The sequence below is a fragment of the Gavia stellata genome, chromosome 4, assembly GCF_030936135.1.
Source record: "Gavia stellata isolate bGavSte3 chromosome 4, bGavSte3.hap2, whole genome shotgun sequence".
Classification (NCBI taxonomy): domain Eukaryota; kingdom Metazoa; phylum Chordata; class Aves; order Gaviiformes; family Gaviidae; genus Gavia; species Gavia stellata.
In genome coordinates this window covers 83435024-83451011 of record NC_082597.1, presented here as the reverse complement: position 1 = coordinate 83451011, position 15988 = coordinate 83435024, and the positions used below count along the sequence as shown (strand labels likewise).

Below are 15988 nucleotides of genomic sequence, written 5' to 3'. Positions count from 1 at the left end.
AACCAGCCTTCCTGAAATAAACAGGCACTACCAGGGACAGGCAAACTAAGAATGAACTCCCACCCTCCGCCATTAACTCTGTTAGTCGTCATAATTAAAACTTTTGCACCTTCTTTGGCTGTGATCGTCAATTTAGTATTCAGGAGCCCTCTAGGAAGACACATTTCAAAAGAAGCTCAAGGAGTCTGTGCAAAAGCCCACACTCCCATTTTCCCTTCCTACGTACACAACTTATTTCCTTTAGTGTATTAAGAATGAACTCTCTTATTTGTGAAAAAGACCTGTGGAAACTTTTAAACAAGTCTTGAGCAGTTCCTCAAGCTACCACTGTCAACTCTGTGCTGTTGATTTGAAACAGGCCCTTTTTAATTTCACAAATACAAACTTACTGTTTGGGTGGTGATCATGCATCATGTCCATAATAGTTGTCTACCAAGGATTTTTCCAGTTGGCTGGCTTTCTCGAAAAAAAAAAAATTACTAATTTTCTAAACATTTTATTGTGAATTATTTGAATTCAGGAATTTTACTTCTGAATAACACTGAAACACTTTGCTTAAGGATACCTTTGTTTTGAACAAAGGCTGCTTATATAAAATTAAACTTGAAATAGAGCCATTTTGACCAAAGCTTGGTTTTATGTTATTGACAAATCTTAAGTCTCCCAGGATTCTATATTATGAAGATTTCATGTTTGCTGGAAAACCCCTAGTCACAAAACTTTGCCCAGATACACCTGTACATTTATGAACTGCCTCATATGGGGAAAGAGGAGCCATAACGAAGTGGCTTTCCTCTGTAGCTGTAAAGAAACGAAAGGAAGCCAGTTGATCAATAAGTAACAAGCTTAGCCTATCCACGCAGAAGTTCAGTATGGAACTCCAATTTAAATTTACCACCCCAACCGAAGGGCATCCAGTCCTTTACATTATATAATGTTGAGGTTGAAAGACCAATCCTTGCTGACACCAGCTACTAGTATCCATCTTTGCACATCAGGTAAGCTGCTTTATTCTCTACGGACTGGTTTTCAGACACAGCAGCAGACAGTTTCATGGATATTTGCTAGACAAACAAGCCTTGCTGCAAGTAAAAAGCCTTAGGTTCATTTCCAGGTTCTGGAGGTTCTACCTCTACCAGGTTCTTCCTTGGAAGCCTACCTCTGGTCACCACAGGGCTGAATGCTTCCCACTCCATCCCACTCCATTAGCGGTATTAGCGCTGGGCAAACAGCACCAAGAAGGGAAGGAGATCCCCATTCCGTGTTCAAGTAGCAAGCACCAGAACTTCCCTCCTGAATCGCAGTCACAGGAATGGAAGGAGCAAAGTACAGTCACTAGCGTCAGATTAAATAATGCTGTTGCTGTGTTTTAGTAGGGCCACAGTTAAGTATAGGTACCCACCTCTTCACGAAAACAACAGCAACCTCTTTTTCCTCCTCAAAATTCAAGTCTCTGCTTCAAGGCAAAGAAGCCAAGTAGTTTAAAGTACACAGGACAGCATATTTTTTAAATGACATTTAAAAATGTCATTTAAAAGTGACAAAAAATTAAAACTTCATTCAAACAGTTGATTTTGTAGTTGCAAGATATTTAAGTATGTCCTTAGCATTTTAACATCAGTGGTTCTTCCAGGTAAGAGTCAGGATAGCACTGATCCATCAGCCCTAAAAAGGGCTCTTTTTCATAGTAAAAGACCAGCCTGGGGTTTTTTCGGAAAAAAAAAAAAAATGGAAGTTCTAGGATCTGAGCACAGCTTCATAGAGTAATATTAACAAAGATTTTTACCTCAAAAGAAATACAGATGAAATGGAGTTCTATTCAGGAGCCTTTAATTTTTATTTTTTTTTAAAACAGGCTTAAAATATGCAAATGAAGAAAACATATGTGGATATTATAAATAATGTAAGTCAGATAAGCTTACACAGTAACACTACAAACACCCCAGTGGGGAAAGAATGCAGTACTAACAGCAACTATAAGCAATCATCAAGCAATCAAACTTGCCTAATTCTAGGCAAAAATACTCATCCATCAAGCGTACGACTGCAATTGGCAGTAGGATTCCAGTCGGGTACAATTCACCCTATTGATAAGGTTCCTTTTCACAAGAGAGACCGTTATTTCGACTACGTGCACATGAGGTTCCTCAACCTGCTTACAGTTAAAAATAAATACTTTATGTTTGCGTACAGTGCTCTTCAAGAGAGGTCTCAACAACACTAACAATTTCTTACAAAACTCTCCTGCGAGGTAGGTGTATCATCATCCCCATTTTACAAATGGAAAAGAGATTTGCCCAGAGTCTCACAGCTGTTTAGTATCAGAGCAGGAACACATCCCCTGACTCTGTACCAAACCTTTCCCACTAGGCAATGCTCATTTTTAGGTTATCCTATTGCATTCAAAAAAGTTATTTTAAGACAACATATATGTTTAATATTACAATATAGCATTTTGTAATAAAACAGGAATACAGTATAGCTCATCTTTGAGGTAACATTCCTCTCCCCTCCCCAACTCTTTTACCTGGAGATAACTAAATAATTATGAGCTAATGAAAAGAAGTTTTTAAAAATATGCACTGTAGAAGCAGATATGCAAGTGACTGGAAGTATTATGTTTCTGTTCATAAAGAACATCTGTGTTATTTCTCTAGTGCCAACTCATATCGGGCCCTAGGACCATGCAAATTGTGTTATTTTAAGATGGTAAGCAGTTGCATGTCTTCAGTTTTGCAGTGTAGTGTCAATAACTCCAGTCAATCTCAGTAATTACTACAGATACCTTTCCCAAGCTTAGTATAATGGTGATCTAAAACCAATTCCCCCTACTAAGACGCTTAAAACACTTTTGGAGCTACACATTCAGCTCCCACATCCACTAAATGAGAGTCTTGATTAAGACAAACACATGTGATTTCAGGTTTTAACAAATTTCCATTTTCAAGTTTTACAATGAAATGACTAACTCCTGTATTGGGACTAACAGAAGACAACTGGGACTTTGTTAAATTTGTTGGTAAAATACAGTTGAGATCCGACACAAAATAACTAAGCCAGTTCCTCATGTAGGCTCCATGACTCACCACTAATATACTGGCATCTAGTATTTTAGAAGCTCCACCATTATTGGAGCTAAGTTCTGCTTCACTGCAGTGGTTCGTCCAAGGGAAAACTAACTGTTCTTCAGATGTTCCTGAGCTTCTGCTTGCCGCACCAGACATGTCTTCCTCTTTCTGTTCCAATTCAACAGCTAGCCGACACAGAAATTCAAAAAAATCCCTTGCACGTTCTCTTACCTAAAGAGAAAGGTCAGGAGAGTAGACTGTGAAGAATGCAAGAGGCTTTGGCTTCCAGAAATCTGAGATATAACTACTTCAGTTAAAAGACAAACATTTATCTCAGACAAGACTCAGAAATCAATGGTAAGTTACTGAATGCTATAAAAACTCCTTTGCCCTCCAAAGGCAAGGTTGAGAGTAATTGCTGTCATCCCCCTGCAAATGAGAGCTTCACAATCTCAAAATCAATATTTTAGTTCTAAAGAGATTCCCTACTTGGCAGTCACTGCAATCAGGTCAGGTAGTGTTTTTAGCTTAGAAAAATAGCTACCTTTGGTTGGGCTAATCTCTCAATAAGATGTTCCTAAGTACGCAATAGCTGCATCTGCACTAATAAAATGGCCTAGAAAGTAGGGCACAAATAAATAAATACCATACTTCATCCAGTGTTTCTCCTCCAGAAGGCGTGAATGAAGGACATTGCTCTCCAGCAGCCTTGGCCATAGCCTTGAGGTCAGTCAAAGGCCTTCCTTCTGCAACACCGTATTTCTGTAAGAGGCAAGTTGCAAAGAGCGGGTTTAGCAAGATATATCAAGTCTCCAGTACTGCTTCCAATGCAAACACCTCTTAACAGCTTTGTTTCCTTGGATTCTCAAGTGTAACGTGCAGGCGTAGCTACCTTTTACATTTTATCCCAATATTGGGGGAGGAGGTATCTTTGTATCTGCTATTTAAGTTAAAAGTATGTATATAAAGTGTATATATAGATACCTGCTCGGTAGAGGAATACATTAAGAGCAGCATCTCATTTAAAGTACTAACATTCAAAACACTACCTTCAGCCTGATCTTCGCCTTGAGATTTTTTCCTACATTCTTGACACTCACTCTTAGCGTACAAAATTCACATGTCTTTGTAACTGAGGTTACATTGCAAACACCTCTGTACGTGGCTGTTCACACAAGGATAAACTCCATTTACTTTTCATTTGCAGAAAGACTACAGGGAATTATTTTTCACAAGAAACGAAACAAATAATTTCCCTACAGACCTCTGAAATCTCCACAACAGAGAAGGAGGCCATTTTAAAAATCAAAATTATTGAAAAAGACAAAAAAAAAAAGAGACAAAGAAACACAAGCACTCTACCCATTAGAAATAAATAATAAGGCCTCCCCCCATTTTTTCAGGACATACATTACTGCTGTGGACAGTGTTTTCAGAAAACAAGAAAGGCAAAAAAGATCTTAAAAACACATGCTAATGGACTCAGAGAACATGCAATTAAGTATCTTCAATGACATGCTTATTCCTGAGACCTCCAAATGCAAGGCCCATATGAGAAACAGTAGTAAGAACCCATATATAGTTATTCTGGATCACTAGAAGTCACATTATAAAACACAGTATTTATCATCTGTAATGTATTTTACAAGATAGATACACTTGGATGTGCATCACCGTTTCTGACCTTGAAGATCTTTCCAAGGCACATCTCTAACAATGGTAAAAAGAATTAATACTTCTCCCTCTGAAGATTAATACTTCGCTAACAGATGAAAAATGTACTCAAATGGAAAGCTTTGGTCTTTCCTTGAAACATCTGAAGACAGTGAAAACGCTGCAGTTTTGATGAATGTTTTGAGAAAGTAAGAGATGATGCTATACTGTCAACCACTCACTCACATGCATTCCAGAAATCCAGATGTTGATGACTAGGATACAGACACATGCTCATTACTGAGGCTTTTTTGACTTCTATGTCACTATCTGCTTGCTGTGGATATGCAATTAGCTGCCACAACTAATTTATTACAGTCTTCAGCATTTAAATGTACTGAAACACATTCACTTCAGCCTCTCAAACCATTTCTCTAAAGCAAAATATTGGCAATTTAAGAATGCTAAGAAAGATGTGAAGAAATAAGTGCTCTGAAACAGCTGAAAATCAAATCTTAATCTTAAAGATTTTTCCAGACTTCTCTGATGAAAGCAAGTCATGAGAGTATATAACTTTCTTAATAGGGTCAACAACATATGTTCTTTTAAAGGGCTTGGCTTCTTTTCATGCAATTCAAACTTAATTCCAGTTATCCAGAGTAGTGACTTACAACCTGTGGCCCACAGACACTGTACTGGCATTTCCATACAGCCGTACAAACACCATGAAAGACGAAAGAAAATGTAACAGAGACTTAAGATCATTCTTTCTAAAATCCTGCATCACGACCCATAATATTTTTGAAAACGTCAGGTGGTAAGGCAACTAAAGAAGACTGGGAGGCATTTAACTTGCTGGTTTCAGGGGAAGTACTGGAATTTCTCACAGAAAAAGAAGATCCAAATAGGAAACGCTGCAATCGTGTTCGGCTCCTTCAACACTTATTTGCCTGCTAGCAATATGCCATCCCACTTTTGGTTTTGTAGCATTTCCTTATTTAAAATTCAGCTGACACTCTCAATGTAGCATCTGAAAGGTGATTCATATTAGGAGAAACAGCCAGCATCGGAGTTTATTCTGATCAAGACATACTTAAAAACAGACAGGAGGTACAACTATGCCTGTTACCAGGCAGAGAGGCTAATCATGAAGGCAGATTGTCCTATGGACAGCAGAAAGCCTTCCAGTAGTCTCTGTGCAAATGAAAAGGTATAAACAGCTTAAAAGCCAACACCGAGTTGTGCCATCAGGCTAGAGAATGTAGGCAGAGGGAGTATCTTTAACACTTCACACATGGGGTTAGAAAACAGAGCTAAGCTTTTTATTACATTTAAGATAATTCCCTCTCAATGTAAATCTTACCTTACTTAAATCATTAAAGCATCACAGTTACAGCACTGATCACTAAATTTTCGCTTTGCTTCACAATTCTGCAAACAATTCATAGCACCTGATGTGAAGAGCTCAGTTTTCAGTGATTAAAAACACATCAAATAGTGCTCTCCACTGTTAAATCTACCATTTAATAAGCCAAGGTATGCATCACAGTAAGTTACATTTTCAAATTTTTCAGTGTTCAATACTAAAACAAACTCTTCTGGCACTTACTCTCTCTCGAAGTCTTGCATCATACTTGATTTCCAAATCTTTGCAAAACTTATTTTTTCCTAGAATTGTGGCAGCAGTCTAAAAAGTGAATATACAGTCACATCAATCAGCTGTTTTCTCATGGGATAGCTAGACCATCTTACACCACCACAGCCAACAGGAATCACATCAGTAGTACCCATCCACCCAAACAAACAAGATAAAAAGTTTTTCAGTTAGTAGTGTCTGTCAGAATTGGACATATGGCCTGCGTCAGGCCATAGAAGGCAGAAAAGCTGCAATCTTCTGAAAGTTCCTTCACAATTCAAAGCCCAAAACAGCTGAAGACACTTAGCACCCGTGAAAGGTAGGCAGCAAGACACATGGCAGCAGCAGGACTTACTGGGATAAAAGCCACATCTTCTCTTGAGTATACTGCCACTCACAAAGCAATCATGCCGACACGTTCTTTACACATAGTATGTGGGTCAGACTCACAAGTAGTACATTCCTAAAAACTGATCCGTTAATCCGACTGTGAAAAACATAGCATCTAACAAATTAAGTTACTTTCTGGCAAGTGGCTACTTAATGCACCTCAGAAATTAAATACTCTTGAAGCAGTTAAGAGGCAGGAGGGTGTTTGTCGGCAGCATGCTGAAGTGTCAGCCTGGATGTTACGAGGGAGAAATGCACTGGATGATACACTTGGGGGAAAAAAAAATAATCTAGCTTATTGTATTCACCTGCCTTTTGAGAGCCTGGCCAAGAGACAGAGGCTTAATTTGCTTTTAACAATAGTCTGGATGTCTTGAGTTTTGTGCTATATATCTTTTTTTCTTCCAGCGAAGCATGTGATTTTGGGCGTGTAGGGAGGGCACGACAGCTGATCAAGAAGAAATTCTGATACCACTTTGGAAAAAGTATTGCCTAATACAGGCTCTAGCGTGTCTGGCTGGCTGCCACAGCCAATAATGGGAACTAAAGGACAGCTAACCTGCTCCTGTTCTTATACACCCCAAAGCGTGAAGACTGTACTGGATTCGCATACAGCTGTGACTGGTAATATCAGCTGGAAGTCTTATGCAAACATCCACGTCCCATCAAACTGATATTCAAAGAACTCATTTTGAAAAGGCTCCTGGGATTCTGTCAAATAATAAGCAGCCTTGCTGTACTAACAAGATTTTATGACCTATTTATTGCATTGCTTAGGAAAGGCTTTATGTTGCAACTTTAAATTTCTGTCACAGAATAATGTCAAAATTCAGATAGGGTTGAATCAACTTCCTTGTATATATGAATAGCACAGTTAATTGTATGATTGTGTTCTGAAATTTCTCCAGAACTGAGATCTCATTCAGGACAGAACAGACAACATTCACCTACTGAGCACAGATTCATACTCTGAACTGTAAATATTAAACATGAAGCCTCGTTTACTGTGCTGAAACCAAAATCTGCTCTGAAGAAGAGATTAACTTCCTGACACCTTTCCTGCACTATCCATTACTAGAATACCAGCATGCTTCAGAAAGGTTCCTGAATCTTCACAGTACCACAGTGAGAGAAGGGATACTAGCCCCACTTTACACACAGAAAAGACTCAAAAGATTTTCTTTCATACTTCTCAGGGTGCAGCGTGTCCCAGCCCTGAACCCACCTTCGCTGCTGCAGAGTTCTTGTCCCAATGGCACGAGTGTCCCACAGTAGGCCCCATATTCCCCTGCAGACTTTGGTGTTACGCCCTGTTGAGCTTACAAGTCTTAGGGAGTTATGCTCTGTTCACACCCCAAACCAGTCTGCCCAACTAGTCTTTTTTTTTTATTATTTTCACATTGCAGGTCTGCCTGCTCCCTTCCACACTGCTAATTTCTGGGGCTAGTCTTTGACCCTCCCTCCTAGGCTTATTATCTCTAACAGGCTTCCCTGCAAAGCCTCTCTCTGCATTTCCTATACCTGCTCACTTGGCATCTCCGGTAGCTCTCGGAATTCCTGCCCAGCTGGTACAACTCTCTTTGAACACATCTTTGCACACTCGAATCCTGTGTTCAGTTTTGGGCCCTTCACTACAAGAAGGACATTGAGGTGCTGGAGAGTGTCCAGAGAAGGGCAACGAAGCTGGTGAGGGGTCTGGAGCACAAGTCTGATGAGGAGCGGCTGAGGGAACTGGGGTTGTTCAGTCTGGAGAAGAGGAGGCTGAGGGGAGACCTTATCACTCTCTACAACTACCTGAAAGGAGGTTGGAGAGGGGTGGGTGTTGGTCTCTTCTCCCAAGTGACTAGCGACAGGACAAGACGAAATGGCCTCAAGTTGTGCCAGGGGAGGTTTAGACTGGATATTAGGAAAAATTTCTTTCTGAGAGAGTGGTGAAGCATTGCAACAGAATGCCCAGGGAGGTGGTGGAGTCACCATCAGTAGGAGATGTTCAAAAAACATGTAGACGTGGCACTGCAGGACACGGTTTAGGGGCATGGTGGTGTTGGGTTGATGGTTGGACCTGATGATTTTACAGGTTTTTTCCAACGTTAATGATTCTGTGATGCTGTGATCCCTGTTTTCTCCTATCCCGCTCAGGCTTGAAGGTTCAGCTGTCAGCCATGGGCAGTGGCCAGAGGACCGCATTCCACTCCTGGTTCCAGCAACCAGTACACACCCTGACTACAGCTGAGGCAGGAGCCATCGCAAGGAGAACTAAGCTTTACCACTAACAGTTTCTTTAAAAAACTCTTTTTTCCTCTTTTGCACAGGAAGTCATACATTCCTCTCATACTTGAGCTATGAAGTGACAGCGTAGTAAAGGACACTTCTTCATAGATTTGCAGCTGCCAAAAAAGGGAGTTCCAAGCAAATGGAAACCGCAGCTTTACACATCTTTGGAAAAGCTGCCACAAAGTCTGGAGAGCTTGTCAAACAAGTGCCAAAACACATTTCCTTTATGCAAAGAACAAATTCAGGCCTGTCTTCTACATTTTGAGAGTGAAAATGCTTCTCATGGAAAAAGCTGTCTCTAATACAAGGAAAAAAAACTACCAACCTCACTCTCAAGCGGCTGAGCATTCAAAAACAATTTGCCTAAGGCAGGCACATAGCACAGACAGTCTGATGAACGTTATAAAGCACTATTAATGTTTTTAAATATAATCACTGCCATTCACACACTTAAAGGAAGTGACTTGTCAGGCAGTTATCATGCAGTTTAATAACCTCTAATTATTGCATCCCTCCCTCCCTCCCTGCCTCTCTAGTTTGTTTTCTGCCTAAGTTGTGCTGCTACAGCAGTTTATGGGACTGTGCTGCAAAACTGATGAGCAATGTTGATGATGTATGTTTTAAGATAAAAAAGGGGATTTATGCTAGATTTAGTTGATCTGGTTTACAGGAAGGCTGCACAGACTTTTGCAGCAGGAAAACAGAGCAAAAAGCAAGCAACCAGCAGGGCTATCAAGAATCGCTTAGCAGTTTCAATCACGCGAAGCCTACATGTCTCCTGAAATCACGGCATCAGTAACAGAAGAAAGAATTAAGGACAGGGCTTCCACAGGAGACATGACCTTCCTAGAACAGCCGATCTATGCCTCTACCTTTGAAAGTCCCGTTTCCCTAAGTTTTTGAGTATTTTTTAATCTTGCACACAAAATCACACGTAATCCCACTCAGTAATTAACATTTTTTCCTCTTTAATTAACCTATCAAAATAGTGCATCAAGGTGAGAGGTGTGCTATTACGTTCCTGCCAAAATCCAACCTCTCTGCACATTTAATGATCCTTATACTGACTTCACATCAAAACTTGATCTTGCCTGTATTGGTCTGCATTCTTCAGAAAAGCACAGCACACAGCCGCAATGCATAAGACAGTACAACAATACTGCAGCCAATTTGCTTTCTTTAAAGAAAAACTGGCTTCAGTTTCCGTTACCTCTAAGTCCCGATTGCCCCCTTAGCAAGAACCTATGCACATCTAAAATAATGGCAAATCTGTAAGAACAACACTGCATGACACCCTGCAAAGCAAGCGGGCCTTCATCACTTCCTAACTGAGCTGTTCTCACTGAAATTTCCTCACTCATGGAGGCCTTCGCAAACCCTACGCAACTCAAACTGCAGTTCTAAGGCCATCAAAATAACTTTTGGCTCTTTGTCACTGTATTTTTTTTGCATCATCAATAGCAAATAAATGCCAAATTCTGAAGCTAATATTTACATTCAGTTGCCTCAAGAAGCACTTGCCTGCTTTGCTCGAAGGAGGTCACTTGAAAAGACATGAGTAAACTTCACATTACTGAGAAATAAACCAGCAGCATCTGCTTGTCTGAAACCAGTTGCAGAGAGCGGCTCATCCACTCCTTGACCTGCAAAAGAAAAACCCATCAACATTAAGTCATGCACATTTTAGACCAGTTAGCAGCTGAGCAAGTATGGCAGCAATAAAGAATCGGCTCCGTCGTAATAAAATGATTCTCCTTCAGTAAAGCCAACCATTAGTAAAAGTCATTGTTCCTCTGGTCTTCCCTAAACTCAGTCACACAAATTGTATGAAAAAAGGGAGTACAGGCTAGGAAGACAGAAGGATCATTAACGATGTTACTTGTATTAATGTATACATATGACAAATTTAAACCAGAGGCCTACATTTTCTAAACGTGAATGGTCATTTCAAATCACTTGCCCTTTTTAGAATGGTCACTGGTAGGCTTCCTGGAAGAGGAATCTCACAACTGAAACTCTATAAACAGATTTGTTGATTGTAAATAAGAAAAAGGACAATACAACTGAGATAACATTGTTGATATTAAAATACATATACAGAAAACACATCCGCATCGGGAGAGTCAAGTCTTGACAAATATGAAATGCTTGCTCCTCCCCATTCCCTAATGTTGACAATGCCTTGAAGAAATGAGGCAACAAGAAGGGATTCTGTGTAATGTAGAAAGCAGCGCACGCTCTTTGCCGAAGACACCATTTCACAAGAATTTTACAGTTGATGTAAACACAATCTGTTGTGGCCTCTTCCTCTCCCCTGCTCCACCTTGCATGTTGACACTAACGCTCATGCAGCTGCATAGTGAGCATGTTGACCAAACAAACCTAGCTGAAAAGCAGCAACCCTTCCAAAAATTGTCTTCAGCCAGAGTAGTCTGTGAAACTAGCTACGGACAGAGCTCTAGGACAGCATTGAGAGAACCAGCACTTTGGTAATCTGACCTGAATGAAATAGGTGTGCTCCTGTCACAGCTCAGAGAGCCTGCAGGAAAACTGAGAACTGTGGCAAAGGGACAAACCTGTAACAAATTGCTACGTCCACACTTGTATCACTGATTTTACTTTTGTAGGAAGTCAAAGCAGAGCACGTGCAATTCTCCTCAGATCCAGAACAACGACAAAACCAATTTTCAGCAAGCAAGTGCACAATCATTTATATGCTTCCAACAGCAAAAGACAGGGCACCAGAAGTGGAGAACTTGAGTTCTGAGCACCTCATCTGTAATTCAGCCATGTGAGATCTCAGACCCCACCATGCTGGTACAGGTCGTACACCTCTCGAAACACAAGGCAACGTTCACTTTCTACACTGCATGTCATTTGACACAGAGGGAGAATTTAAAAGACATCATTGGTACTTTTAAGAACATCAAGCAGGGGAATATTCTTCATTCACTTTATTATGAGCTCAAAGCCATGTCACAAGAACTGTAAATCGCAATGTCAAAACAGAGGTAGGAAAATCTGGAAGCACGATTCTTCCTCACAGCATGTAGCATTATATAAAGGTTATTTATTCAGAGTACGACCCCACTAGGTCCCCTGTAGCGGTGAGCCTCGCTTTTCCTACAACAGACATGCGAGCAGCTCAGCGTTTTCAGTTCTGGGTGTACAAATCAGCAGTCACTAAGGAGCAGTCTGGTTTTAAATGTTTTGTCTAAAGACTGCCTTCCTAGAAAGAGCTGGGATTGAACAATTCAAGCATTCATCCTTACTTTTCATCCTTCCTTGCTCTACCATAGGCTTTTTTTGCAAGTGACAGGATTGCCTTCTTACGGCAACAGTCTCCTTTACAACACGACCTTTATCCATCCTTCTGCAGGTCTTTACCAGCTCCATCATATGTGCCCCTGGCTGGTTCTTCACCACGGCTGCAGCTCTCGCCCCAGAAGCCCTCTTCCCAGGCTTCGTACTACGGAGATTTAACGCAGTGCTATGGGACATTCTGGCACCCCTAGTAACAGGTGCTGCTATTGCTTTATCTGATTACAGGCAACTTTTTTTTCCCTGGTTAGAAAAAGGTACTATTCTAATACTCCTGTTGATACCAGAAATGCATCACTATTTGTTGATATCCTGTGGAGCCCGACTTAGAATCTTCATAGTTCTGTAAAGCTATCAAGCTAACATCCTGGCTTACAAATCAAGTCTCTTAAGGTTTACAGTATTATTCCGTAATAATACTTAACATTTCAGCAATTGGTTACAGGATTTCACATTTTGCAGGGAAGAATAGTTTTCCATCTCTAACAAGCTAGCAGCGTAACTGATACCAACCTTGTAGTATCTTGTCTTTGTTGTATCTTGTTTCTCCACTGAAAAAGAGATTATAAACAAAAAAAAAATTAACTCACAATTATTTTACTGAATGTTCAAAAACATTATTATATGAGATACCGACAGGGAACAGCAGAGTCTGAATATGAAAAATGAGATATAGTACAGCACAGCCTCTTTTCAAAAAGACAACGAATCTGAAGACTTTACAATTAAAAAAAAACCCCAAAACATTTTCAAGCAGTCAACCCCAATCATGCCATCAATATTTACTAAGACAAACCTACCTGGAATAAAAGGAAGGGAAGTAATTTCTTAAATTTATTATAAATGCAACATAATTTATCTATTACAATAACACCTCTATGCTGGAGAGAGGGAAGATGCAGGAAGACTCTGGAGTCCTCTTATGAAAAGCGTGTGCTAGCCAACCGGACTGCTGTGCTTCGAAGGGAAGCCAATTCAAGAGCTTATCAAAGATAGCAGCAGAGCACGCTGCACAACCTTGAAGCAACACAGCATTAAGAAGCCAGAGCTGTAGAAAAACTACTGGACTGAACATCACCTTCTTTAAGAATTAGAATATTCTACCTTGAAAACCGTAACTGACGGTATTTCAAGAGAAGAGGGACTAAAACCATGTGCAGATTTATTCAGGAGGGAAAATCTAACAACTGCACTTGACATGAACAAAGTTAAGCATGCTGACTTTGTTGAGACTCCTCACCTGACTGAAACGTCACGTGCTTAAGTTTTTTGCAGGACTAAGTCCAAACGTGGCACTTGGTTTTTATACAGAGAGCTATCAACGCTGCTGTGCGGAAGTTCTCAAGATGAGCCCCAAACAGGTAAGTGATCACAGGCAGCCAGTACTTTTAGGAGAAAACACTGTAACTTAGCACACTTTAAACTCTTTCCTGCACAGGGGGCAGCAGTTTAATTCTTCAGGCTCACCCCATGGCATGACAGCTACTTCCAGCCTCCTGAGGAAAACACAGCAGGCTGGATGGAGTCCATCCTGCTGGTCATCAACTGGGGTGCAGGTGGGGGGCAGAGCAAAACGTGCAGTTTTCCAAGGAGCCGTACGATAGCACAGCACACGCAAGCACAGTGTGATGGATGAACTCCATCCATTTGCTGGTGAACGAACTGGGATCTTTCTGAAGTGTCTGCAAAAGTCCCACCTGAAGACTGCATGTGCAACAAATTGTTTCAGGCTCACGTGTTTTCTAGGTGATGTAAAAGTTAGGCTGCAACTACAGCAGCAAGTCAGCAGACCCAGGTCCTTAAGGGAGGTCAAGAGTAACTCTTAACAGGAGGAAAATCAGAAGGAAAAAAAAAAAAGTCATTGCTCCAGTTGCACTGATCAAGTATTAAACTGTGTTATGTTAAAGGGGAAAAAAAGTTTAGCTTTCATAAAAATTAAACAGTTAACTACTGTCAGTTGCAGGAAGCTGGATCTACTTAATGTAGTTAATGAGAAATCTTTGTCTATATCCACTGTAGCTTGAAAGTTAAAATCGTTGAGTTTTTCCAAGTCACAAACACCAATTCTTTAACACTTCACAGTAGAAACGTTAGACTACCATTCCTAAAGGAGCTCTTTGCCCCACCAGAGAGCTTTTGGCAGGAGAAAGGTCTTACGTGCAGCCACCTAAGAGTTCACCGACAGCGCTGACCAACGTGGCGTGTAACCCCGCCCTTCCCCCAACACCGAGCTACTCCGAGGCGGCCGGACCCATCTGGTTGACCAAAGCATACCGGAGCAGGCTCCCGTTCCCAGCCGGACCTGCTAACACCAGGGCAGCGACCAGACAGCCCCTCCGGGCCCAGCCCGCGGCCCGGCAGCGGTACCGCCGGGGCGCACAGCGCGGCCCCCCCGCCTCCCCCAAGGGCCGGGCCAGCGCTCGCCCGCCCGCGGGCTCCCTCACGGCGCTCCCCGCCCGCCGCGCCTGACCGACCGACCGACGGACAGGAGGCGTTACCCCTGAGGGAGCCGCGCGCGCCCAACGCGGGGGGGGGGGCGGAACTCCGCTGACGTCACGCCCCGTCCCGGCACCGGCGCGGGGGACGGAGTGCGCAGCGGGCAGACGGGGGAAGGGCAAGGCCCGGCCCCGGCGGGGCGGGGGTGCCGCGGTACTCACTGCCGGACGACGGTCAGCCCGAAGCGAACCATGGCGCGGCCGCACCGCTGCGCGCAGGCCCGGTCCAGCCTCACCCCGCCTCACCTCACCACGCCGCCGGCGCCTCCTGCCCGCACTGCGGCGCCCGGCCGCCGCGCGCCCGCCGCTGACGTCACGGGCCCGCCCCCTGCCGTCCCCTCGCGGCGCTGGGAGGAAGGCGGGAAGAGGGGGCGGGCCCGGAGCCGGTGGCAGCGCGTGTCCCCTCCCGCCGGGGCAGCCCCCGGCCCCCTCCCGCCCTGGGTCCCGGGTCATTTTAAAATTAAAGGGGAGGTCTCTGCAGTCTGAAGCATTTTTTTAAGGCACACGCTGAGAACAAGGCCTGTGAGGAGCGGCTGAGGGAGCTGGGGTTGTTCGGTCTGGAGAAGAGGAGGCTGAGGGGAGACCTCATCGCTCTCTACAACTACCTGAAAGGGGGTTGTGGGGAGGTGGGTGTTGGTCTCTTCTCCCATGTAACTAGCGATAGAATGAGAGGAAATGGCCTCAAGTTGTGCCAGGGGAGGTTTAGGCTGGATATTGGGAAATATTTCCTCACAAAAGTGTTGTCAGACACTGGAACAGGCTGCCCAGGGAGGTGGTGGAGTCACCATCACTGGAGGTATTTAAAAGACATGTGGATGAGGCACTTTGGGACACGCTTTAGTGGTGGACTTGGCACTGTTAGGTTAACAGTTGGACTCAATGATCTTAAAGGTCTTTTCCAACCTAAACGATTCTACGTTCTTACTTTCCAATTATAATCAGATGGCTTTCACTTTAAAACTCTATAGTTTTCAGAAAATCTCACGATTCTGGGACCAGAGAGTTGAGTAAGTTTACCACATTGCAGAAGATGTCATCTTTGATGATGTTCAGCCTTGTTACATCAACTAAATTAAGAACACTAATCGGCAACAGGACTTTGCTCAGAGTAGTATCAATAGTTGGATAAATTACTCTAATTACAAATCGAT

General features: G+C 42.5%; 1 protein-coding gene across 1 annotated transcript; it reads right to left on the bottom strand.

The window, feature by feature from the left end:
- Positions 1-1844: 1844 nt before the first annotated feature.
- TIGAR (TP53 induced glycolysis regulatory phosphatase) lies at positions 1845-15061 on the bottom strand. The gene is made up of 6 exons (XM_059816869.1): positions 15000-15061; positions 12856-12893; positions 10543-10664; positions 6331-6408; positions 3720-3830; positions 1845-3299 (listed from the first exon to the last, which is right to left on the bottom strand). The coding sequence occupies exons 1-6, from the start codon at positions 15029-15031 to the stop codon at positions 2841-2843; spliced, it is 840 nt and encodes a 279-aa protein (XP_059672852.1). The 5' UTR covers positions 15032-15061; the 3' UTR covers positions 1845-2840.
- Between the last annotated feature and the right edge of the window lie 927 nt (positions 15062-15988).

What these genes read in the sequence shown, in the direction of transcription:
- TIGAR (XM_059816869.1), bottom strand. Translation starts at nt 15,031, where the DNA reads ATGGTTCGCTTCGGGCTGACCGTCGTCCGGCA. An exon ending in ATGCAAGACTTCGAGAGAGA is followed by an intron (nt 3,831 to 6,330) that starts GTAAGTGCCAGA and finishes TGCCTCTTACAG; the next exon opens with AAATACGGTGTTGCAGAAGG. An exon ending in GAGGAGAAACACTGGATGAA is followed by an intron (nt 3,300 to 3,719) that starts GTATGGTATTTA and finishes CTTTCTCTTTAG; the next exon opens with GTAAGAGAACGTGCAAGGGA.